The following is a 27284-nucleotide window of genomic DNA, read 5'->3' on the forward strand; positions in this document are numbered from 1 at the left end:
GCGGACCCGAAAGAGAGAGTTTGTCTTATAAATAGGCAAACGAGTGATTGCTGTCGCGGAAACCACGCAGATTGAATTCCACTGTTACGAGATAATTATTTCGAGGCACAGTTCACGAAGAGGAATCAGAGCACGAAGAACGTAACATGGAATATACGTGTGTCAATTTTAATTTTTCTTCTCTTTCTCTCATTTTCTTGTCATCACGACTCGAGCTTTCTCCCTTTCCGAGCTTTATTTTTGAACAATGAATTTGTTTCATTTACAACTGCAGTGACAAATCATATAATTATAGTTGTATTATTAAATAACGCGATTTCTGTAATTTTCTAGTACTTTAGAACGAAATTCAGAGTCAAACTTTAATGATAAATTTCGAGTTGACATTACTGTCGTCAAAAATGTCGATAATGTCGTAAAAATTTTGAAAACGGATTATCAGTTATCATATTATACTATTATCGACTAAAACTTCTGGGAACGTTATCATTTATCACTATCTCAGATATCGTTTCGTACGATTATATCTTATATATATATCAGTTTTATACAGTTATGGCAAAATTGCAATTGAAGAATATTATTTCAAAGTAAGAAGAATAAACTCTTAATAATTAATATTATTTCGTTATTACTTAATTCGAAACACAAATACTTAATAACGGTTGTCTGCTTGTCAGTTATAAATAAGTGTGAAAGAAATACTTAACGGGAATTATATTGCCAAAACAGATACGGGCAGCATTTCCCAGTATTCTGCACATATCTGTGTTGCTAATGACTTTCTGAGAACCGGTATCACGCATGACTTTACTTTTCTAGCCATTATCATGAGAAAAAAAACGGTAATATAAATTATAACAGAATTATTCAACACATGATATACATAAAAAAGTCATTTTTTTTAAATAAAGCTCAGAAATGGAGAATTTGCAACGTGAAAATTAGAGGTGAAAAGAGCGAAAAACAGAATTGATATAACAAGTAAAATAACGGATGGATCTAAAGGAATATTAAGGTGAGTGAAAATAATAATTTTTAAAATATAGACTAGTATATTTTATATATTGAATGAATAATGAATATTGAAATAATTTAATGAATATTGAAATAATTACAAATAATATAAATACTTCTTGTTTTTAAATCACTAATAAGTGATAAATCTGTAATAAATTCTGTACGGTTTTCGTAAGAAATATAACATTGTTAAAAACTATAAATTAAGAATTAATGAAAAGGATACAACTCTTCGAATTGATACAATTAAACATATAACATAAAGCTTACTTAGAGCCAGAGCTAGGTTTTGGTGCTCAAAATTCGTTATGTATTATTTTGTTGCAATAACATAAGAAACAAACATTTCGGCCTTAAGGATTAAGCTATCTTTAGTGTATACATTAAACTTGTGAGATGCAAACGCAATAAAATAAAAATAAGCGTTAGAAAATTTTTGTATAATATAAAATTTATATTATGTAAAATTGTATTATATAAAAAATTTTCTAACACTTATTTTTATTTTATTGCATTTGTATCTCACATCAAGTTTAATGTATACACAGATGGCCTAATCTTTAAGGCCGAAACGTTTATTTCTTATGTTATTGTAACAAAATAATACATAACGAATTTTGAACACCAAAATCTAGCTCTGGTTCTAAATAAACTTTATATTATATGTTTAATTAGAAACACTAATATATAACATGCAATAATAAAAATATAATTTAAATATATAATTCGAGAAATACAAATTTAATGAGTTAGCAGCATTATAATTGCACACTAATTTTTCCTTAATACTTCCGTGATATTTTTCTAAACATAGCGCATAATCAGGAAAGTACGTAACATTGCAGTGTAGCATAATATTACGTGTGAAATGACATTGAACTTTTCAAAACCCACCCGGTATAAAGAGATATAATATCGCGCGAGAGAAATGTTGGGATACTGGCGCGTCATCAGACTCGTACAAGCACAATTCCGGCCGTGCTGTCGATTCGCCGAAATCTACATCGCGCTCCCGGCGCGATTAGACAGTCTGGTGCACTCGTTGCGCATTAGCAACACGTTGTCGTCGTTTGCATTCCGGGAAAGTCTTGCGATCTCGCTCCGCTGTCTCTTCCTCGCTCTCGTGTTGCTTGGCACAGCATGCCGTTGCAGTATCCACGAACGTCAAAGAGCAGTATTTCGAATAAAAATGCAGCTTTACTTTCTGTAGCTTTTAACACATGTTGCGTATTGTTGTTGTTTGGTGCTCATAAAATTTGTTTAAAAAAAAACTTGGTATCTCAGTGCTATTGATGCAGAAACGTTTCTTGAAATCCCTACTAGCTATGATTCAATTCTAACTACTAGTTAAAATTAAATTTTTATCAAAACTGCGGTGAATAATGAAATATTAAAATCAAAATCAAAATATTATTAACCAGACGTCATGAAAATTCAATTAAAGTTAGTAAGAATTTCTTTTTATATAAGTTTGTCGTTCATTTTTTCAAAATTGCTTTTCTCTCTACAAACTTTATTCTTATTTCAATTTAAAAATAAATTATCTTTACATTAACTTTCTAAAAATTGGAAATTTTCCACTTAACTTTTGGTTTCAAGAACATTCTTGTTATTATGAATTTTCACATTTTATCAGAATCTTACTGAAACATTGTTTGCTAAAGTTTCGATAGAAAAACACAAAAAATATGTGATAACAAAATGTAAATTGCTGTATGCACAACTCTTTGAAATAGCAAAGATTTTCGTTGTAGCTAATCACAGGGAGCGAATACAATCAATCGTCCCATAAGAAAATTATTGACATTGTAAATAAATCTACTTGCTATAAATAAGCGTGAATAACGAGCTCATAAATAAATTTTGCACGTGCGATGCCTGATAATGACGCAGCGCGCCATTTAGTATTCATGCGGGGAAGGTGACTCATAATCTTGCCTACCTACCGCGCCGCGATATAACGGGTGAGAATAAGGTTGTCAAGTAAAAAAAACAACGATGACCACGATAAAAAACGTCCGATGGAAAAACCCGGCTTGTCCGCGGCTGTTAATTAAGCGGTAAATCCGAGAATGAAAACCAGATTTTTCATCAAGATACCGTGATCGAGATATCCGTGGATACCGGGTGTCGCTTTAGCCGCAATGTTCTTCGATAAACTCATTTATTACGTGAGCAATTTCGTAATAATTAAGATGCAGAGTAAGCATAACATGTCGTAAAAAGTTTTCCAAAAATTAGAAATGTAAAACAAATTTACATAATTCAATCTTTTATTGAAAAAAAGGATAGCTTATCGGGAAATCGATTTTTCTCACTTCATTATCAAATTATCTAGTCCATCAACTCACTGATTTTAACGATAATAATGCTATCTGATTTCAGTCTATTTTTCTCAATTTAATGCTTAATGAAAGAAATTACTGTTACATATTGCATTACATTAATAAACTATTTAAAATACTGTAGAGCACTTTTAGTAAACTATTTTTTAAAATTAATTAAACGTTTTTATACTTGCAATTAACAATAGTCTATCATCAATTGGTAGTTAGTCTCGTAAGTCGGTTAAGGCGCGTAGTACGAGAATTATCAATATACGATAAAATAATTTACTGATTAATATTTGTAGAAAAAGTTTTAGTTACGAATAATAAATCTATAAAATATAATGACGAAATAATAATGAGACATGTAACAATATTTAACGATTTTTAAAAAGAAGTTTGAAAATGACCATCTCTCGATATACCTTCTGAGACTTACCAGCATTCCGTTCAATACTGTTATCTGTACATATTTTACATGTGGAACTAACCTTTGTTAAGCTAGCACCCCCACCACAAAAAAATTAAAATAAAATATATACCAAAATAAAGTGCTATTTACCCAGTAAACATTTGATATTCTATGTATATATGAAATATCCATAATGTGAAAAAAATGTACTGTATATACTATGTACATACATATGATATACGCTGATGTAGATACATTTGTGGATATACATAAGATATCTTATAGATATACATAGAATGTATATTCGAACGAGATCGCTGCCTGTATATACATAGAATATACCTCGTGTACATTCCATATATATACATCAAACGTATATACATACGATATACGCTGAGGTAGATACATTTATGGATATACATACAATGTAAATTCGAACGAGATCGCTGCCTGTATATACATAGAATATACCTCGTGTACATTCCATGTATATACATGTAACGTACATACATACAATATACGCTGATGTAGGTGCATTTATGGATATACATAGGATATCGTATGGATATACATAGAATCAGTCATTAGTTCGTTCGCTTGCCGTTATGTGACGCATTATGCGCTATCTATCTCGTATTTAAGTTTTAATCATAAAAACTATATAAAACTAGCAAAAGGCGGGTAATAATATTGAAGTTTTCAATTTGAAGATGTAATAACTTTTTCTATCAGTTTAATATCTGAATTCCAACACAGGGAATTTAGATAAACAGATTGTTCAAAAATTGGGTAGATAAATATCAGAATGAATGAAAATTGTTTATTATTATAAAACGTACTGTATATACTATGTACATGCATAGAATGTACCTCACGTACATGCCACGAATGTGTATTGCACATCCTCGGAATATATCCTATGTACATACTGCGAACGTGCATTGCACATCCTCGGAATACACCCCATGTATATACCACGAATGTAGGTACACTGCATATCTTTGGAATATACCTATGTATGTACTATGGACATCCTATGTACATACATATGGTAATTATTTCACATACATAGGATATGCGCTTTATAAACTTTTCACATTCTTTGTATATACAATATACATATATGTATATACATAGGACGTACATAGAATGTCCTAATGTTTATTGAGTAATAAACTGAACTCGTCGCAATATCAAAATAAAATTCAACTTCTCTTTATTATAGATGCGTACATTTATATTTCATGCATAAAAATATCTTTTATTTAACAAAAAATATACATGAGAACTTGCTGAAATAGGTCAATTTTAATCAGACTTATTTTTTATATTAAACATTTGTTTTTATTATAAACAAATTATTTGCTTAAAAGATAAGGAAATAAAAAAAGAAAGTTGTATTATTTTTTAATACAGAAAAGGAGACCAAAAAATCAGATTGTTGAATTAATTAAAAATTGCATAACGTATATAACAAAGCATCACCGATAAAATGAATAGATAATAATGCTCTAAATAATGATAAATATTATAATTTTAATATTAACAGATATCTTGTCTCTTTCTATACATTTCAGAAAGAGCTATGGAAATTAGTTGTGAAAAAGTTTAAATTAAGCTCGATTAACTTTAGTGAATCTTAAGTGTATTCCACTTTTCGGCGCTGACAGGAACGTAATAGGATTAATTACGTAGGGTATTGGCGTTTTTTCGCAAGGTTCAACTTTGAAGTTTCGTAGAATTGTTATGAGTCCAACTTTAACCTGATAAAAGGCAAAGTTTAAACCTGAAAATTAAAAAAATAGCATTAAAACTGTCTATATTAAGAAAATCCCTTGGTTGAAAGCAACGTAAACAGAAAGAGAGGAGGAAAAACTTGAAAAAATATCTAAAAAATTTATTTTATTATACCAATGCAATTTCTCGGACCATCACCAAAAGGTAGAAAAGTCATCGGATGCCTGGTTTGCTTAATTTCTTTGCTAAATCTCTCTGGATCGAAAACTTCGGGATCCGGATAAAACCTTGAATCTCGATGGATTGAATACATAGGAATCCATATATTTAAGTTTTTTGGTATACTAACATTGGTACCTTTAAAGGTATAATTCGATACCGATTTTCTTGGTAGAAATGCTATCACCGGATATTTTCGTAAAGTTTCTGCATATATGAAAAATAATGATAAATAGATTATAAAAGTAAAGTTAAATGCATTGAAAGTGTTATAGTTTCAAGCTCACAATAATTACATTTACTCATTAACAGCACATTTTTCTCATATTTAGTTTTTTATTTAATTTTAATATTTTATTAGCTTTGCGAACAACGTACCTTTAACAACTTTATCCAAATACTCCATTTTTTTAATATTCTCATCCTTTAAATTGCTTCCATGAGTTGCGTATTCTTGATCAATTTCCTCGCGTAATTTGTCTTGTATCTTTTGATTTAATGCTAATTCGTAAAGTGCGTGACTTAAAGCCATTGATGAAGTTTCAAAGCCGGCAGCGAAAAATATATATGCTTGAGATATTAATAAAGTTTCAGTAATTTCTGAAACATATTATTTCTTTGTATTAATTGTGAATGTTTAATTGTGTTCTATTGTGGATAATTTAATTTTGTTCAAAAATTTCCATTTATTTAAGAATTCAATTATTGATGTATTCATATAATAAACTGATCATTTATCACAATATCAAAGCGAAAAAAGCAATGAACTATATTATAATTTCTAACATTACTAGACAAGATCTCATAGTTATATATAGTTTTCGATTCAAAAACATTTTTTTTATATAACCGAAAACATGTATCAGAACGCTACTTACCGATGTCGCCCATTTCTTTTGATTGTTTCTTCAATTCGCGCAGTGCATCAACGAAATCTTGTCTACTCACGTTATTTTTGTCTCTGTAGTCTATGCTCTTTAAGATTAGGTTTCTGATAAATTCAACAAATTCCGCTAGCGGTACAATGGAACTGAGAATATCGTAAAACAACGGTACGTTATTTCTAAGTGAGTCCCGAATCACGCGCCATGGACTGTAAAACATCATTCTTCCCATCCTGCGAAATTCGCTATCTACATCCGACAAAGAATTCATATCAATGCCGAAACCGCATGTGCCGATAACTTCCGTCGTGTACTTCGCCATTAGATCGCAGCATTCGATGGGCTCATTTCTGTTTACCAGTTCCTCTGTATATTGTTTCAGACGATTAGAACACTCCAATATTAAAGAGAACATTTTCTTCAGTTTGCTAGGTGAAAAAGCTGGCGATAGCTTCGTTCTTATAGGTCGCCACCTCCGAAATTCTAAATGAAGAAGACTTGCCGACCACGGCTCAGCCTGTAATGTGACAAAAACGAAATTGTAATCGGATGCAAATGAATTCTTCGCTCAAGAATAGATTTTGTTAGAGATTATTAAAGTTTCCGATTATCGATCATTTTCATCAAGTGCAATCGACTTTATAATTTTTCGAAAAATGTATTACTTATTTTTAAAATATTGCTCAAAGTATTCTTACTTTTTCATGAATGGTTCTTATTATTCCTCTGTCTGGAAATTTTAAGAAATCTTTGATTAGAATATCTTGAATTAAATCTAGATCTTTTACGATAAGAATTGGCGTCCTTTTGTCGAATATTCCAATAAAGATCTCATCTTTGAATTCATTGTACACTTCCATCGAATAATGATTTGCGCACTTTTTTCCAAGTATGACATCCTTATATGTACCGAATACTGGTATCGGCCGTGGACCGCGGACGCCACGTGAACTCCAAAAATTGAACGTCGATGTAAAGTAATAGTAAAAAACGACAATTATGGCAGCAATGCCACACAAGATTTCGAAAGTTTCCATTTTTTTGCAGTTATTGATTTAATATTATTCTGAACATAACTTTTCCTAAAAAGAAAAATATCACATTTTATAAAATAAATTCTTGCCTTGAGAGAATAAAAATTTGATATAATTTATATAAAATTAAATAGAAGTTTAAAATAAATGATAACTAGAATTGATCTCATCAATCATTGCCAGGAACGGACACACACATTAATACTACTTTAAATTTTACGCACATATAAAGAATAATTAAAAATACACGCGTTTGAAATAAATTTATAACTTACTTGAGGAAATAAAAAAAGATTGTTTGAATATTATATAATATATAATTCAATTCTCAATCACGACTTAATGAAGAATTAATTAATATTGATATCAGAAAAAGAGTAAAAAATAATAAATGTATTTTTTTATAAGTATCACAAACTGCACACTTTTGCGCAGTTGACCGTCGTTGCGCCTTTTATATCCAATGCCATTTGCTAATAATTTATTTGTTTTGCCATATTGTTATTTCCAAGTAGTACATGAAACTTTAAAACGTCTGCGATAACGTTGTCATAACTTAAATCGCAGCATTTTTGTCTAGTACAGCTACTGCCACAACGTCACTGTATCGTTTTGACAAAGTTGTAGCAGCAAAAGTGGGACATTTTTAGGCTTTGAAAACGATATCGCAGCTATTTGGCTGCACAACTATTTTGATATAAAAAAGTTGTTATAGCCACATTACAGCAAGCACATGAAGCTTTAAAATGTTTGCAATAACGTTGTTGTAGCTTAAACCATAGCATTTTTGTTTAGCACAGCTACCGCCACAACGTCATTGTAACGTTTTGACAAAATTGTAGCAGCAAAGATGAGACAATATTTTTAGGCTTTAAAAACTATATCGTAGCCATTTGGCTGCACAATTATTTTGCCGTAAAAAAGTTGTCATAGCCACATTACAGCAGTGGCAGTAAAATTACGTAAAAATATTGAAAAGAAAATTTTTGCTTTAACTGGCATTGAACCTATGACATCCCGGAACATTCGCCTCACTAAACTTAGATCAAATTTAAAGATTAATTAATCATTACAAATTATTACAATTTATAAAGTACATTATAAGTATACAAGCGCGGGCGCAAATTCATAAGAGACTGATTTTACAGATCCACATATAGATCTTTAAGTATTAATATTAGAGCCGCATAAATGAACGCATAGGTCCGCTTGACCATCGCTGATACATGCTAAATTTAATATAAAACTGATAGTCACGTTACTCTGCTTTTGCTGTGATATACAAATTACAGCCAGATTACAGCTATTTTGGCTATATTTTAGCTTCTATCTATGCGCATGCGTGATAACAATTTACGGTGTACATACGTGCATAATAAACTTCCCAAATTTTCTAAACTTTTGCAAGTCGGTCAATAGTCTTCTTTTCATTTTGAAAACTTGTTACCTATTCACTTTTTAATCCTAAAAGTAATAAAATGGCTAAGGTTTTGACTTTTCTTTATAGTTATCATAAAGCTTTTACAACTATTTATACAGCTAAAATAGCTGTGGTTGAATTTTGGCTTTTGTTATTGCTGTTACAGCGACTTTATATCAATTAATACAGCTGAAATAGCTGTGGCTGAATTTTGTCTTTTGTTATTGCTGTCACAGCGACTTCATACCAATTAATGCAGTTAAAATGGCTGTGGCTAATTTTGGTTTTTTTGATAGTTGTCACAGCGCTTTTGCAGTTAAAAGTTCAGCAGAATAATATTTGCTGTCAAATAACTGTAATTAAGGCTGGCAGAACGCTATACTAACTACATTTTTGCTGTCGCAGCGAATATAGCCAGACTGTGTTACTTGGGTAAAGAATCATATAAATTCATAGAAATTGTGTAATTTTACAAAAATTATATAGTATTGTCTTTTATTGTGTAAATATATCTTATTTTATATGGAAAATTACATAGGTGATGAAATATTTTTAAAATTTTATGTAACGATTTTAATTTTTGTAATATTACGCAGCATGAACAGTATTCCGCAAATTATAATAGCATTTTTACATTAATATAGTAAATTCACAATTAAATTGTGATCCAAATGTTTAATAATACAATTACGAAAAATATTATTACATTTCTATTTTTATAATTTTACATTTTATTATAAATTTACTTCTGCAATCTGTTTAACTATAAGAAATTAATTTTACAAACATATAAAAATTTATAACTGTTATTGTTATAATATTATCCACTCAATATTATCCACTATAAGCAGCAATAAAATACGTGTAAAACTTTTTGCAATCTATGTAGAAAATCTAAATTTCACAAAAGATTTTAAACACGTTACGTAAATCAGTACATATTTTGCTTCCTTTAGATAAAATAAATCACGGATGCAAGCACTTCTGTAACATGTCATGTTAGTTAGCGCAAAAATATTGTTAATATATTATGTAACATAGCACTCATGTCTTGACAACATAGCATAATGTCTAGATAACATAAAGTAAGTATTTAAATGGTATGTAAAGAGGTTTTGCGAAAATATTCTTTGCTTTTATTATTTTTGAGTGTGTCTGAACTCACCGAAGAAAAAATTAAAATAATCTTTGTTGCTATGTTGTCTAAGCATATTAAAGTTTTATTTGCAAGAGATCTTTTACTTTTAATTGTTTGCATAATTTAAAATATTCAATATTTTGATATATTATTACGAATTATTTTCCTTTACTTTTTCTTCTTTTTAATAACAAATAATTCTTAGATTGTAAAACTGTTTAATATCAATTTGAATTTGTATTTAATTAATGAAATGTTACATAAGGTTTATCTATATCCAATTTCTCAATTTAAAAATTTAAAGATTGACTTTTCCGACATTTCTCGTCGGATCTAGCTTGCTATTTCGAACGACACATCTCTTTACCACATCGGCACGTATAGTTTTTAAATTGTTTATAAAATTATTATATATGTTATTGCGCAATTTTATTTCACTAATGCGATTAATCGCTAAATCGCTGCTACTTATAATATATTCTGCCTCTATCACTTGTATAACTTGTTTTTTAGTGAATTTTTAGCAATCTCAAGCGGAACTTATACATTTTTATAGCAGCTAATTTTCTTTACATTAATATTATTAATATTATTTACATTTATTATTCTTGACGTTCTTCTTCCTTCTTGACGTTTATATTTTAAAACGTAAAAGATAAAAAGAACTAGACATTTGACCACTTTTTACACCGGCAAAAAGATAACATTTTGATTGATACATATAATAAAAAAACTAATTAAATAAATAAGTATTAATGTGTTTATTTATTGCGTAAAATTAAACCAAAATTGGTTTCTTAAAAAGTCTTGCTGTTATTTACTCAAAAGTCGCAAGATGAAGAAAAATATGCTTCTCGCGAACAACTAATATTACACCTGTTAAAACTTTCGGATAGGTAACTGATAAGATACACGCGTAAAGAAAAACAAAATTTAGCTGATTAGCAGCGTCGAATATTTTGCACATCAATAATTGTTTTTTATTAATTTGACATTTCTTATTATACAAATAATTTTATTTTTAAATAAATACTTAATTTTTGAACACTTTTATTTTCCATTTTGTTATATCGTACGTTAGCGCGAGCGAGCTATAAATGATACAGCGATTTCTAAACATTGTAATAATGTTTAAATTTTTAATTTGTATTCATGATTATACTTTAAACTATGATTGTACTTTGTACTATGGTTATATTTCGAAATATGATTTTACATGTGGCTAATCTTGCATACGATTATACATTCTGTGTATTACGTCCTGATTAAAGAAATATGGATGGATCGTAACACGCGTGATACAAGTCAGAAGGATTGACGCTGTGACTCGAACGGTTTGTTAATCTCTGATACGGATCTACGACCAGAAAGGTCTACCTACTTCGGTAACCGTTCGGTTCTCTTTTTATTGTGAAATAGTAATCTCACTTACCAGAGAAGGAACCGCATGTGATTTTTTTAAGGAGATAGAACGCGAGGTCTTATTAAAAAGGAAAATTGAACTCATTTCGGTAAAAAGAAAATATTTATAATTTAATTATATAGATGCTCCTCCTCTTCGTAGTAATTATATAGAAGAGGAACAAATACACCAAATTACACCATCGGGAACTATGCCAAATAAGAAGGCTATATAGTACTTTAAATTATGTAGAGCATTTTTATATACTATTAATAAATTTAAAAAGAACGACTTCACGTTGGAAAAATCTTAATTCAAAATATAAAATAATTTTTTCACGTACAAAAGAATTTCCTTCTGAAAAAATAAATTCTAAAAATTTAAAGATTAGTAACAGTAATATATAAGAGCAAAAGAACCAAAGCAAGATTTTCGTGTCATTTTAAATTTTGTTACATTAGTGTAAATATATAAAATGGCAAACATATTCATCTATATTAAATTATACTCATTATCTTTGGAAAGTCTGCCGCACACACATACACATAATTAAGTTTTTAAAACACAAAATCTATAAATGTTTGGATCGCATGTATTTAACTAGCAAAATGTCGCATAAGATTTATCTATATCAAATTGCCTAAGTTAAAAATTTAAAAATTATTTCTTCCATCATACTGATGATTTCTCACTAATCTAGTTTGCTATTTTGAACAACGCGTTTTTTTATCATATCGTCAGATGCAGTTTTTAGATCATAAGCTAAACCCAAATAGGCGAAGAAGTCGATAAAAGCTGTGGTAATATTGAGCGAATAATTTCCTAATTCTGCCGCTTTGTAGTCCCAAGGAAAAACATGATGATAATTGTGCCAGCCTTCGCCAAACGCTAGTAGAGAAACTATATCATTTTCCACAGGAGTGATTAATCTGCATGATAAAGTAGACGTGTTTAAACACCACACATAAATGTTCAATTTGTAATTACTGATAAAGTAAAATATAATTCTCTTAATTTAATTACATAATTAATAATAAATATTTCTTTATTTATTTAAGAATAATATAAAAATAATTAATATTAATAATTAATCAATAACAAATTTTACGTAACTTTTAAAAGTTTTTTTTTAATTATTAAATTTTGTTACATTATTAAGTTCAATTTTAAACTTTTACAAAGGAAAACATATTTATATCAGAAAGAAATAATAGAGGTATGTAAAAAGTTTCCATCGTTCTTAAAGCAATTTTTTTAATAATATCTTATAAATAATGCAATATTTTAAATAATATAAAATTCTTTTTTCTATCACTTTTAGCCGCTTTTTAGATTAAAAATGGATACTGCGATAAAAAAAAGTCTTTTTTTAGAGCGATCTTTCTATACATGAGCGATGGAAATTTTTGCATATTTGTATATTATGTATATAATAATAGAAATACGTACTTATTGTAAGGTTTGTAACCCCACATGTGAGCGGCAGAATTCACCAGCCAAGTAACATGTAGATTTATGCAATATTTGCAGATTGCGAGGTGTTACGCGCACCACAAAGACTCACCGAATGCCCAATAAGGTACTAATGATGGTATGATAAAGCAGCAAAACGGCATCAACAAAGCGTACCATCTAAAAAAGAATTTATTGATAACGAATGATGTTCGTAACATTAAGTTAACATTAATATGAGGAGTTCATAGAAAAAGGGGATCCACTTTTTCTCTGAATCTTTCATATAGTAGTCGGCTAAATTTTACCTTACACGCACGGAGAAAATTTTATATCAAAAATTACTATGTACGACAGTAACCGCGAACCCAAAATTTTTACTATGTTTCACATGTGAAAAACATAGTAAAAGTTTTTATAATTCCTTTATGGTCTGCAGCTACTACCGTACATAGTAATGTTTTATATAAATTTTTATATAATGTTTTATATAAAACATTACTATGATACGGCAGTAAAGGCGGACCACAAGAGAAATTATAAGCTTAAATACTATGGCCATTATATGAAAAACATAGTAAAAGTTTCTGTAATTCCTTCGGTGGTCCACGGCTACTGCAGTACATAATGATTTTTCTTACAAAATTTTTTCCGTGTGGAAATAAACTGTGCTCGTTGTACCTTTTTTGGAACATTACGAAAGGATCTTGTTTAAGATCGGTTAAATCAATCTTAGCACTTATTACGTCCGGATGCTTCCGCACTAGAAGCCAGCCTACACACGAGAAGAAGAATCCTCGATGCGCACTATATGGATCCGCATTGGTGTCGGTATATCTGTGGTGCACTCTGTGATCCCTGGCCCAATGAAGAATTGAATCCTGCAAAATACAATATTCACAATATTATGAATCAAAGCTCGGCGTTAGTTGCACATTTCGGCTCGATTCTTGAGACGACGCCTCCCGCTCTCCCACTACCGCGCGGCCATTGGCGGCCGAGCCGCCGATAGCCTTGACTCAGGAGCGTGTAACAAATAGGCTGATGATAAGCGGGCACTTTTCAGAAAATAAAATTTTTTTTGTTATAGAATTAATATTTATTTTCACTAATTATAATTAAATACATTCCGATTTTTTGGTTATCGGCGACGAAAAAAAGCTATAACTCCGTAAATATTCGTTGTTCGGTATATGTTTATAGGACCAAAGTTGCTTGTCTCAACGAGACGCATCGACGTAGGTATTAAACCACGGTTTTAAACGAATGGTGGCGATCCACAACGCAGCGTATCTTATTTCCGCAGCGTATGAGTAGCTGCGAAATTATCAGTCAAATATAAGATATAATTTTTTTGTCAGTAATTTACTTTCTCTCAAAAATATTATGAAAATTTTGAGTTGTTTAATAGTTAGGTATTGATATGCATATAATAAACTGAACTTGTCGCAATATCAAAATAAAATTCAACTTCTCTTTATTATAGACGCGTACATTTATATTTCATGCACAAAAATATCTTTTATTTAACAAAAAATATACATGAGAACTTGCTGAAATAGGTCAATTTTAATCAGACTTTTTTTTTATATTAAACATTTATTTTTATTATAAACAAATTATTTGCTTAAAAGATAAGGAAATAAAAAAAGAAAGTTGTATTATTTTTTAATACAGAAAAGGAGACCAAAAAATCAGATTATTGAATTATCTAAAAATTGCATAACGTATATAACAAAGCATCACCGATAAAATGAATAGATAATAATGCTCTAAATAATGATAAATATTATAATTTTAATATTAACAGATATCTTGTCTCTTTCTATACATTTCAGAAAGAGCTATGGAAATTAGTTGTGAAAAAGTTTAAATTAAGCTCGATTAACTTTAGTGAATCTTAAGTGTATTCCACTTTTTGGCGCTGACAGGAACGTAATAGGATTAATTACGTAGGGTATTGGCGTTTTTTCGCAAGGTTCAACTTTGAAGTTTCGTAGAATTGTTATGAGTCCAACTTTAACCTGATAAAAGGCAAAGTTTAAACCTGAAAATTAAAAAAATAGCATTAAAACTGTCTATATTAAGAAAATCCCTTGGTTGAAAGCAACGTAAACAGAAAGAGAGGAGGAAAAACTTGAAAAAATATCTAAAAAATTTATTTTATTATACCAATGCAATTTCTCGGACCATCACCAAAAGGTAGAAAAGTCATCGGATGCCTGGTTTGCTTAATTTCTTTGCTAAATCTCTCTGGATCGAAAACTTCGGGATCCGGATAAAACCTTGAATCTCGATGGATTGAATACATAGGAATCCATATATTTAAGTTTTTTGGTATACTAACATTGGTACCTTTAAAGGTATAATTCGATACCGATTTTCTTGGTAGAAATGCTATCACCGGATATTTTCGTAAAGTTTCTGCATATATGAAAAATAATGATAAATAGATTATAAAAGTAAAGTTAAATGCATTGAAAGTGTTATAGTTTCAAGCTCACAATAATTACATTTACTCATTAACAGCACATTTTTCTTATATTTAGTTTTTTATTTAATTTTAATATTTTATTAGCTTTGCGAACAACGTACCTTTAACAACTTTATCCAAATACTCCATTTTTTTAATATTCTTATCCTTTAAATTGCTTCCATGAGTTGCGTATTTTTGATCAATTTCCTCGCGTAATTTGTCTTGTATCTTTTGATTTAATGCTAATTCGTAAAGTGCGTGACTTAAAGCCATTGATGAAGTTTCAAAGCCGGCAGCGAAAAATATATATGCTTGAGATATTAATAAAGTTTCAGTAATTTCTGAAACATATTATTTCTTTGTATTAATTGTGAATGTTTAATTGTGTTCTATTGTGGATAATTTAATTTTGTTCAAAAATTTCCATTTTTTTAAGAATTCAATTATTGATGTATTCATATAATAAACTGATCACTTATCACAATATCAAAGCGAAAAAAGCAATGAACTATATTATAATTTCTAACATTACTAGACAAGATCTCATAGTTATATATAGTTTTCGATTCAAAAACATTTTTTTTATATAACCGAAAACATGTATCAGAACGCTACTTACCGATGTCGCCCATTTCTTTTGATTGTTTCTTCAATTCGCGCAGTGCATCAACGAAATCTTGTCTACTCACGTTATTTTTGTCTCTGTAGTCTATGCTCTTTAAGATTAGGTTTCTGATAAATTCATCAAATTCCGCTAGCGGTACAATGGAACTGAGAATATCGTAAAACAACGGTACGTTATTTCTAAGTGAGTCCCGAATCACGCGCCATGGACTGTAAAACATCATTCTTCCCATCCTGCGAAATTCGCTATCTACATCCGACAAAGAATTCATATCAATGCCGAAACCGCATGTGCCGATAACTTCCGTCGTGTACTTCGCCATTAGATCGCAGCATTCGATGGGCTCATTTCTGTTTACCAGTTCCTCTGTATATTGTTTCAGACGATTAGAACACTCCAATATTAAAGAGAACATTTTCTTCAGTTTGCTAGGTGAAAAAGCTGGCGATAGCTTCGTTCTTATAGGTCGCCATCTCCGAAATTCTAAATGAAGAAGACTTGCCGACCACGGCTCAGCCTGTAATATGACAAAAACGAAATTGAAATCGGATCCAAATGAATTTTTCGCTCAAGAATAGATTTTGTTAGAGATTATTAAAGTTTCCGATTATCGATTATTTTCATCAAGTGCAATCGACTTTATAATTTCTCGAAAAATGTACTACTTATTCTTAAAATATTGCTCAAAGTATTCTTACTTTTTCATGAAGGATTTGGATTCCTCTTTCAGAAAATTTTAAGAAATCTGTGATTAGAATATCTTGAATTAAATCTAGATCTTTTACGATAAGAATTGGCGTCCTTTTGTCGAATATTCCAATAAAGATCTCATCTTTGAATTCATTGTACACTTCCATCGAATAATGATTTGCGCACTTTTTTCCAAGTATGACATCCTTATATGTACCGAATACTGGTATCGGCCGTGGACCGCGGACGCCACGTGAACTCCAAAAATTGAACGTCGATGTAAAGTAATAGTAAAAAACGACAATTATGGCAGCAATGCCACACAAGATTTCGAAAGTTTCCATTTTTTTGCAGTTATTGATTTAATATTATTCTGAACATAACTTTTCCTAAAAAGAAAAATATCACATTTTATAAAATAAATTCTTGCCTTGAGAGAATAAAAATTTGATATAATTTATATAAAATTAAATAGAAGTTTAAAATAAATGATAACTAGAATTGATCTCATCAATCATTGCCAGGAACGGACACACACATTAATACTACTTTAAATTTTACGCACATATAAAGAATAATTAAAAATACACGCGTTTGAAATAAATTTATAACTTATTTGAGGAAATAAAAAAAAAATTGTTTGAATATTATATAATATATAATTCAATTCTCAATCACGATTTAATGAAGAATTAATTAATATTGATATCAGAAAAAGAGTAAAAAATATAGTAAATGTATTTTTTTATAAGTGTCACAAACTGCACACTTTTGCGCAGTTGACCATCGTTACGCCTTTTATATCCAATGTCATTTGCTAATAATTTGTTTTTCAAGCACATGAATCTTTAAAACGTCTGCGATAACATTGTCGCAACCTAATCAGCAGCATTTTTGTCTAGCACAGCTACTGCCACAACGTCATTGTAACGTTTTGACAAAATTGTAGGAGCAAAAATGAGACAATATTTTTAGGCTTTAAAAACTATATTGTAGCCATTTGGCTGCACAATTATTTTGCCGTAAAAAAGTTGTCATAACCACATTACAGCAGTGGCAATAAAATTACGTAAAAATATTGAAAAGAAAATTTTTGCTTTAACTGGCAATGAACCTATGACATCCCGGAACATTCGCCTCACTAAACTTAGATCAAATTTAAAGATTAATTAATTATTACAAATTATTACAGTTTATAAAGTACATTATAAGTATACAAGCGCGGGCGCAAATTCATAAGAGACTGATTTTACAGATCCACATATTAGAGCCGCATAAATGAACGCATAGGTCCGCTTGACCATCGCTGATACATGCTAAATTTAATATAAAACTGATAGTCACGTTACTCTGCTTTTGCTGTGACATACAAATTACAGCCAGATTACAGCTATTTTGGCTATATTTTAGCTTCTATCTATGCGCATGCGTGATAACAATTTACGGTGTACATACGTGCATAATAAACTTCCCAAATTTTCTAAACTTTTGCAAGTCGGTCAATAGTCTTCTTTTTATTTTGAAAACTTGTTACCTATTTACTTTTTAATCCTAAAAGTAATAAAATGGCTGAGGTTTTGACTTTTCTTTATAGTTATCATAATGCTTTTACAACTATTTATATAGCTAAAATAGCTGTGGTTGAATTTTGGCTTTTGTTATTGCTGTTACAGCGACTTTATATCAATTAATACAGCTGAAATAGCTGTGGCTGAATTTTGTCTTTTGTTATTGCTGTCACAGCGACTTCATACCAATTAATGCAGTTAAAATGGCTGCGGCTAATTTTGATTTTTTGGTAGCTGCCACAGCAATTTTATAGCTATTAATACAGCTAAAATAGCTGTGGCTGCGTTTTGACTTTTTTATTAGTTGTCACAGCGCTTTTGCAGTTAAAAGTTTAGCAAAATAATATTTGCTGTCAAATAGCTATAATTATGGCTGTAATTAAGGCTGGCAGAACGTTATACTAACTATATTTTTGCTGTCGCAGCAAATATAGCCAGATTGTGTTACTTGGGTCATATGTTAGATAGCGCAAAAATATTGTTAATATATTATGTAACATAGCACTCATGTCTTGACAACATAGCATAATGTCTAGATAACATAAAGTAAGTATTTAAGTGGTATGTAAAGAGGTTTTGCGAAAATATTCTTTGCTTTTATTATTTTTGAGTGTGTCTGAACTCACCGAAGAAAAAATTAAAATAATCTTTGTTGCTATGTTGTCTAAGCATATTAAAGTTTTATTTGCAAGAGATCTTTTACTTTTAATTGTTTGCATAATTTAAAATATTCAATATTTTGATATATTATTACGAATTATTTTCCTTTACTTTTTCTTCTTTTTAATAACAAATAATTCTTAGATTGTAAAACTGTTTAATATCAATTTGAATTTGTATTTAATTAATGAAATGTTACATAAGGTTTATCTATATCCAATTTCTCAATTTAAAAATTTAAAGATTGACTTTTCCGACATTTCTCGTCGGATCTAGCTTGCTATTTCGAACGACACATCTCTTTACCACATCGGCACGTATAGTTTTTAAATTGTTTATAAAATTATTATATATGTTATTGCGCAATTTTATTTCACTAATGCGATTAATCGCTAAATCGCTGCTACTTATAATATATTCTGCCTCTATCACTTGTATAACTTGTTTTTTAGTGAATTTTTAGCAATCTCAAGCGGAACTTATACATTTTTATAGCAGCTAATTTTCTTTACATTAATATTATTAATATTATTTACATTTATTATTCTTGACGTTCTTCTTCCTTCTTGACGTTTATATTTTAAAACGTAAAAGATAAAAAGAACTAGACATTTGACCACTTTTTACACCGGCAAAAAGATAACATTTTGATTGATACATATAATAAAAAAACTAATTAAATAAATAAGTATTAATGTGTTTATTTATTGCGTAAAATTAAACCAAAATTGGTTTCTTAAAAAGTCTTGCTGTTATTTACTCAAAAGTCGCAAGATGAAGAAAAATATGCTTCTCGCGAACAACTAATATTACACCTGTTAAAACTTTCGGATAGGTAACTGATAAGATACACGCGTAAAGAAAAACAAAATTTAGCTGATTAGCAGCGTCGAATATTTTGCACATCAATAATTGTTTTTTATTAATTTGACATTTCTTATTATACAAATAATTTTATTTTTAAATAAATACTTAATTTTTGAACACTTTTATTTTCCATTTTGTTATATCGTACGTTAGCGCGAGCGAGCTATAAATGATACAGCGATTTCTAAACATTGTAATAATGTTTAAATTTTTAATTTGTATTCATGATTATACTTTAAACTATGATTGTACTTTGTACTATGGTTATATTTCGAAATATGATTTTACATGTGGCTAATCTTGCATACGATTATACATTCTGTGTATTACGTCCTGATTAAAGAAATATGGATGGATCGTAACACGCGTGATACAAGTCAGAAGGATTGACGCTGTGACTCGAACGGTTTGTTAATCTCTGATACGGATCTACGACCAGAAAGGTCTACCTACTTCGGTAACCGTTCGGTTCTCTTTTTATTGTGAAATAGTAATCTCACTTACCAGAGAAGGAACCGCATGTGATTTTTTTAAGGAGATAGAACGCGAGGTCTTATTAAAAAGGAAAATTGAACTCATTTCGGTAAAAAGAAAATATTTATAATTTAATTATATAGATGCTCCTCCTCTTCGTAGTAATTATATAGAAGAGGAACAAATACACCAAATTACACCATCGGGAACTATGCCAAATAAGAAGGCTATATAGTACTTTAAATTATGTAGAGCATTTTTATATACTATTAATAAATTTAAAAAGAACGACTTCACGTTGGAAAAATCTTAATTCAAAATATAAAATAATTTTTTCACGTACAAAAGAATTTCCTTCTGAAAAAATAAATTCTAAAAATTTAAAGATTAGTAACAGTAATATATAAGAGCAAAAGAATCAAAGCAAGATTTTCGTGTCATTTTAAATTTTGTTACATTAGTGTAAATATATAAAATGGCAAACATATTCATCTATATTAAATTATACTCATTATCTTTGGAAAGTCTGCCGCACACACATACACATAATTAAGTTTTTAAAACACAAAATCTATAAATGTTTGGATCGCATGTATTTAACTAGCAAAATGTCGCATAAGATTTATCTATATCAAATTGCCTAAGTTAAAAATTTAAAAATTATTTCTTCCGTCATACTGATGATTTCTCACTAATCTAGTTTGCTATTTTGAACAACGCGTTTTTTTATCATATCGTCAGATGCAGTTTTTAGATCATAAGCTAAACCCAAATAGGCGAAGAAGTCGATAAAAGCTGTGGTAATATTGAGCGAATAATTTCCTAATTCTGCCGCTTTGTAGTCCCAAGGAAAAACATGATGATAATTGTGCCAGCCTTCGCCAAACGCTAGTAGAGAAACTATAGCATTTTCCACAGGAGTGATTAATCTGCATGATAAAGTAGACGTGTTTAAACACCACACACAAATGTTCAATTTGTAATTACTGATAAAGTAAAATATAATTCTCTTAATTTAATTACATAATTAATAATAAATATTTCTTTATTTATTTAAGAATAATATAAAAATAATTAATATTAATAATTAATCAATAACAAATTTTACGTAACTTTTAAAAGTTTTTTTTTAATTATTAAATTTTGTTACATTATTAAGTTCAATTTTAAACTTTTACAAAGGCAAACATATTTACATCAGAAAGAAATAATAGAGGTATGTAAAAGTTTCCATCGTTCTTAAAGCAATTTTTTCCATAATATCTTATAAATAATTCAATATTTTAAATAATATAAAATTCTTTTTTCTATCACTTTTAGCCGCTTTTTAGATTAAAAATGGATACTGCGATAAAAAAGTCTTTTTTTAGAGCGATCTTTCTATACATGAGCGATGGAAACTTTTGCATATTTGTATATTATTATCAATTAAAATCAATAGGTGCGTAAAGAGCCATAATGCTGGTTAGTCGTGCGAAGGTTAAGATATATTCATTAAATTGTTTACATCAAACGTTTCGACCTGCCATCAGGCCTTCCTCAGTTTACAATAGTAAAAATACAAATAAAACAGCAAATTCGCTCGCAAAATTCAAGACAGTGTGAAAGATGTGGAAGACATAAAAAAACGTCCTTTTCACCCGACTGTGGTTTAGTAGAAAAAATCAGATTTGAATTGAAATCATGTTAAAGCGCTGGTCCAAGTAGAAAGGACGAAGTGGAAAACAGAGAACAGATAGTCTTATCATTTTGAAAGTCAAGCTCTTGATGTAAACAATTTAATGAATATATCTTAACCTTCGCACGACTAACCAGCATTATGGCTGTTTACGCTCCTATTGATTTTAATTGATTTTAATAATCTACTGAGTCTTATATTATTTAATTTTGTATATTATGTATATAATTATAGAAATACGTACTTATTGTAAGGTTTGTAACCCCACATGTGAGCGGCAGAATTCACCAGCCAAGTAACATGTAGATTTATGCAATATCTGCAGATTGCGAGGTGCCACGCGCACCACAAAGACTCACCAAATGCCCAATAAGGTACTAATGATGGTATGATAAAGCAGCAAAGCGGCATCAACAAAGCGTACCATCTAAAAAAGAATTTATCGATAACGAATGATGTTCGTAACATTAAGTAAACAATAATATGAGGGGTTTATAGAAAAAGGGGATTTGATGTACTTTTTCTCTGAATCCTTTATATATGGTAGTAGTCGGCTAAATTTTACCTTACACGCACGGAGAAAATTTTATATCAAAAATTACCATATACGGCAGTAATTGCGGACCCAAAATTTTTACTATGTTTTTCATGTGAAAAACATAGTAAAAATTTTTATAATTCCTTTATGGTCCGCAGCTACTACCGTACATAGTAATTTTATATAAAACATTACTATGATACGGCAGTAGAGACGGACCACAAGAGAAATTATAAGCTTAAATACTATGGCCATTATGTGAAAAACATAGTAAAAGTTTCTGTAATTCCTTCGGTGGTCCACGGCTACTGCAGTACATAATGATTTTTCTTACAAAATTTTTTCCGTGTGGAAATAAACTGTGCTCGTTGTACCTTTTTTGGAACATTACGAAAGGATCTTGTTTAAGATCGGTTAAATCAATCTTAGCACTTATTACGTCCGGATGCTTCCGCACTAGAAGCCAGCCTACATGCGAGAAGAAGAATCCTCGATGCGCACTATATGGATCCGCATTGGTGTCGGTATATCTGTGGTGCACTCTATGATCCCTGGCCCAATGAAGAATTGAATCCTGCAAAATACAATATTCACAATATTATGAATCAAAGCTCGGCGTTAGTCGCACATTTCGGCTCGATTTTTGAGACGACGCCTCCCGCTCTCCCACTACCGCGCGGCCATTGGCGGCCGAACCGCCGATAGCCTTGACTCAGGAGTGTCCGTGTAACAAATAAGCTGATGATGAGCGGGCACCTTTCAGAAAATAAAATTTTCTTTGTTATAGAAATAATATTTATTTTCACTAATTATAATTAAATATCTTTATTACATTTATTATAATAATTTACCTAAACAATAATATATAATATTTAAAAAATAAAAATAAGTAAAATAAATCAAATTATTAAAAAATTTAACTTTTTAATAAAAATTGTATGGTTTTTTAATTAGAAATCAATAGTTTTCTACATTATCCTTGAGATACTATTGTGAATGCGTTTTTTAAAAAGTGGTTTCCCCAATAAGCCTATTTTACTAAAAAATAACAAAGATAATTTAATATCTATATAAATATGGCTTGGCAGAAAATTTTATATAGGGCTTAAATGATATTTTATATTTAAGATAACATAACAGAAACAAATAAAAAAATTAAATAAATTAAAAAAAATAGAAATAGTTAATTTATAAAACTTTTGTTGGATTTTATTGGTCATTTGCATGATTTTATTAAGGATATCCACAGAAATAGAAGAACTAGTTCGTATCAAAGAGAATAATGATGCGTTGCTCACAAAAGAACCTCTTTCCGTTTTTATTAATTTTATTTTACAGAAAAAGTATTTGCATAAATACGTGCCGAAGGCGTTTATTATCAATATTTGAATTACTTTTATGGTAAATTAAATTTGGTAACTTAAATTTTAAAATATGAGGACAAAAAGAAATGTAATTGAATGGTAATTTAAATTTTAAAATATGAGGACAAAAAGAAATGTAATTGAATTAAAGTACTAAAATTTATTTACCACAAAAGTAATCAGGGTATCGAGAGATCTTTCAATCTCTCCAGGCGGTTTTTCGAAATTCGTAAATTTTGAATAAATTTGGCGTGTTGGGGGTTATGGGTCGCCACCATTTTTCGTTTGAAACAGAGTACCTACGTCGATGCGACTCGTTGAGACAAGCAACTTTGGTCTTATAAACATATAGCGGACAACGAATATTTACAGAGTTATAGCTTTTTTTCATCGCCGATTTTTTGGTTATCGGGGCCTAGAACTCGGAAACTATACAAGATAGAAGATCGGACCATAGGACCTTATTGGCAGGGTATCGAGAGATCTTTCAATTCCTTCAGGCGGTTTTTCGAAATTCATAAATTTTTGAAAACAATGTGGGGTGTTATGGGTTATGGGTCGTTACCATTGTTCGTTTGAAACCGAGTACCTACGTCGATGTGTCTCGTTGAGTCAAGCAACTTTGGTCCTATAAACATATAACGGACAACGAATATTTACGGAGTTATAGCTCTTTTTCGTCGCCAACAACCAAAAAATCGGAATGTATTTAATTATAATTAGTGAAAATAAATATTATTTCTATAACGAAGAAAATTTTATTTTTTAAAAGGTACCCGCTCATCATCAGCCTATTTGTTACACAGACGCTCCTGAGTCAAGGCTATCGGCGGCTCGACCAGCGGCCGCGCGGTAGTGGGAGAGCGGGAGGCGTCGTCTCAAGAATCGAGCCGAAATTTGCAACTAACGCCGAGCTCTGTTATAAATTGTCAAAAACGGGCTTAAGATAAAGATAGGAGTCCAATGAACTTAAAAAACTCGTTAGACTTACTTGGTAAGCAACGCTCTGAAAAATCATGAGAATAAGCTTCATTGGCCACTTTGCTTTATAAGCTTTATGAGCCCATAATCGATGAGCACCAGCAGTAATGCCTATATTCGAGACTATACCAACGGCAAAAACTGCAAATTATAAATAAATACATATGTTAGTCGATACTGCTGATATTGCAACTTTTGCAACGTTTGAAATTGTAATAACTTTTGAGACACATGGCTCAGCTTAATAAATTTTTTGCATAAACTACTATATGTTACAAAAGTTATGCTGTGTGTAAAAAAATATAATCAAAAGTATATCAAAAGATCGCAGTCACCTACATAAGGAAAAAAATTAAATACGTATAAAAAGATACGTACACCAAACAATTGTCCAAAATCTGGCTTTGTAGCAGGCCAGATACAGAGCATATAAGCTGGCAAGATGAAAATAGCTTAAGATAACGACGTTTCTCCAAACAATTTGCATCCTATAATTGGATTCTTGCGATTTTTTCATCGGTACTTCATCATTCGCAAGTTCTTGCAATTTTGGAGTCATGCTGTATAGAAAATCTGTGTTAAATATATACATATTTATATGAAGCCGTTACTTCAAGAAACGATAAACCGACAAGATAATTTATTGCTAATTTTTCCCTAACTTTATGAAATTCATTTCCCTTCATTTTTCCCTTTTCGTGAAATAGTTCTTGTATTTTTTGACGATATTCTCTTAAAGTCGAATACATGTATCGTATCTTATACAAGTTGTTTCAATCTCTAAGCATGCAGGAATGCATATCTAAAAAACATAAGTATTTCTTATTTTTAGTAATTTACTACATATTTAAAGTCCATCAAAATCAAAGAAACGCAACTTTATCACTTCTCTTGCAAACGCTAAATGTAGTATTAATAATTTAAGATAGTTCCAACGATACAATTATTGCCAAAATTATAGAAAGTAGGTAGAGTTAGATAAATGAAAATATGATAGAAAATAGCAAACGAAGCAATTTGTTATTTTACTTGATTTTTGATTCACTTTATCCTTCACTGTGTCTTTCACACTTAAACGACGATACACTTTTTGCTGCTGTCTTTCTGTCCTCCATGAATGATATTAAATTATATCATTTTTTTATGTTATAAAAATTATTCAACAATTATGTGGTAAATATTTGTAAAATTTAAATATGGTTCTTATAACGTATTCATCTACTTCGAAAGTACTTTTTTTATAATTGAACAAAATTGTCTGATTTTCGTTTGATTAGCCTGTGAAAACCATTGAATAAATGGCATGTTAAATAAAAGATATTTTAATAATTATGTGACAAAAAAATTCTAAACAATTTGAGCTAATGAGACATTGTATATATTTATTGTTTTTAAATTTAAATAAATCTTAAATAATTGAGAAGTCGTTGGAACTATCTTAACGCCAGTTTTTTTATTTTTAATAAATTAAATATATTAGTTCTTACCTTTAGAACGTTTTCGACTTCAAAAAATAATATTTATAACGACTTTTTCACAGTTATTGTATATATTATTTCACAATGTTATTGCACTAATGCGAAAAATCGCTGAATCGATGCTACTTATATTCCCCTTCTATCACTTGCATCAACTAGTTTTTAAATGAATTGTAAGCAGGACTCAAGCAAGACTTATAAATGTTTACAGCGGTTAATCTTCATAATTTTATTTACATTCATTACCTTCCTCTTGCCGTTCGTATTCAATGACGTAAAAGGTATAAAGAACTAAATATTTAACGATTTTTTACATCGGCAAAAAGATATGCGTAACATTTTGATTAACATCATAAAAAAAATAATTAAAAAATGAGCTATTAATGTGTTTATTTATTGCATAAAATGGAATCTAGTTGGTTTGTTAAAAGGTATTGTTGTCATTTACTCAAAAGTCGCAAGATGAAAACGAATATGCTTCTCGCGAACTATTAATATTAAACCTATTAAAACTTTCGGATAGATAACTGATAAGTTATTAACTTGGGTGATAGGATACACGCACATAGTGATTGGATACACGTAAAGAAATACGAATACAAATAACAAACTAGATGGTAAATGTCTAAAATAGAAGTTATGTAAACATCGGCAAGAAATACTAATTAAATGCGAAAAACAAATGCATAATAGGTAAGCAGTTTAAAATAAGAAAATGCGCTTTCACAAATACAAACGATTGATAATACATGTAAAGTAGGATGAAAAGCTTCATACATTAATTATGATCGAATAAAACAATCGAAACGTTAGTAAATGTCAAATCAATATTGTCAATCA

General features: G+C 29.9%; 2 protein-coding genes and 1 long non-coding RNA gene across 6 annotated transcripts; 1 reads left to right on the top strand and 2 right to left on the bottom strand.

Annotated features, from left to right (window-relative positions):
* LOC137001480 (uncharacterized) lies at nt 1-25107 on the top strand. The gene is made up of 2 exons (XR_010891491.1): nt 1-1018; nt 24758-25107. It is a non-coding gene; the product is annotated as an uncharacterized lncRNA (long non-coding RNA).
* On the bottom strand, nt 4815-17475 carry LOC105673734 (uncharacterized). The gene is made up of 12 exons (XM_067360499.1): nt 16845-17475; nt 16141-16663; nt 15641-15862; nt 15218-15469; nt 14923-15092; nt 13727-13926; nt 13158-13225; nt 7298-7656; nt 6594-7116; nt 6094-6315; nt 5671-5922; nt 4815-5545 (listed from the first exon to the last, which is right to left on the bottom strand). The coding sequence occupies exons 1-12, from the start codon at nt 17178-17180 to the stop codon at nt 5373-5375; spliced, it is 3300 nt and encodes a 1099-aa protein (XP_067216600.1). The 5' UTR covers nt 17181-17475; the 3' UTR covers nt 4815-5372.
* On the bottom strand, nt 20510-26614 carry LOC105673830 (acyl-CoA Delta-9 desaturase). 4 transcript variants are annotated; one of them, XM_067360408.1, is made up of 7 exons: nt 26454-26611; nt 25629-25768; nt 25345-25526; nt 24977-25107; nt 22996-23195; nt 22328-22510; nt 20510-21334 (listed from the first exon to the last, which is right to left on the bottom strand). In XM_067360408.1, exons 2-7 carry the CDS (start codon nt 25640-25642, stop codon nt 21097-21099), a joined length of 948 nt encoding a protein of 315 aa, XP_067216509.1. In that variant the 5' UTR covers nt 25643-25768; nt 26454-26611; the 3' UTR covers nt 20510-21096. The 4 variants fall into 4 exon arrangements, with proteins under 4 accessions (XP_067216509.1, XP_067216510.1, XP_067216511.1 ...); XM_067360409.1 differs by lacking the exon at nt 25629-25768 and having other exon boundaries at nt 26454-26614; XM_067360410.1 differs by lacking the exon at nt 25629-25768 and having other exon boundaries at nt 25345-25539; nt 26454-26606.
* Nucleotides 26615-27284: the final 670 nt, after the last annotated feature.

The sequence above is a fragment of the Linepithema humile genome, chromosome 8 (assembly GCF_040581485.1).
Source record: "Linepithema humile isolate Giens D197 chromosome 8, Lhum_UNIL_v1.0, whole genome shotgun sequence".
In the NCBI taxonomy this organism is placed as follows: Eukaryota; Metazoa; Arthropoda; class Insecta; order Hymenoptera; family Formicidae; genus Linepithema; species Linepithema humile.

Coding starts and splice junctions, on each gene's coding strand:
- LOC105673830 (XM_067360408.1), bottom strand. Junction 23,196..24,976: donor TTCAGAGCGTTGCTTACCAA/GTAAGTCTAACG, acceptor TGTATTTTGCAG/GATTCAATTCTTCATTGGGC. Junction 22,511..22,995: donor TTCGTAATGTTCCAAAAAAG/GTACAACGAGCA, acceptor ATTCTTTTTTAG/ATGGTACGCTTTGTTGATGC.
- LOC105673734 (XM_067360499.1), bottom strand. CDS start 17,180: ATGGAAACTTTCGAAATCTTGTGTGGCATTGCTGCCATAATTGTCGTT. Junction 13,226..13,726: donor TTCGTAATGTTCCAAAAAAG/GTACAACGAGCA, acceptor ATTCTTTTTTAG/ATGGTACGCTTTGTTGATGC. Junction 6,316..6,593: donor AAAAGAAATGGGCGACATCG/GTAAGTAGCGTT, acceptor AATATGTTTCAG/AAATTACTGAAACTTTATTA.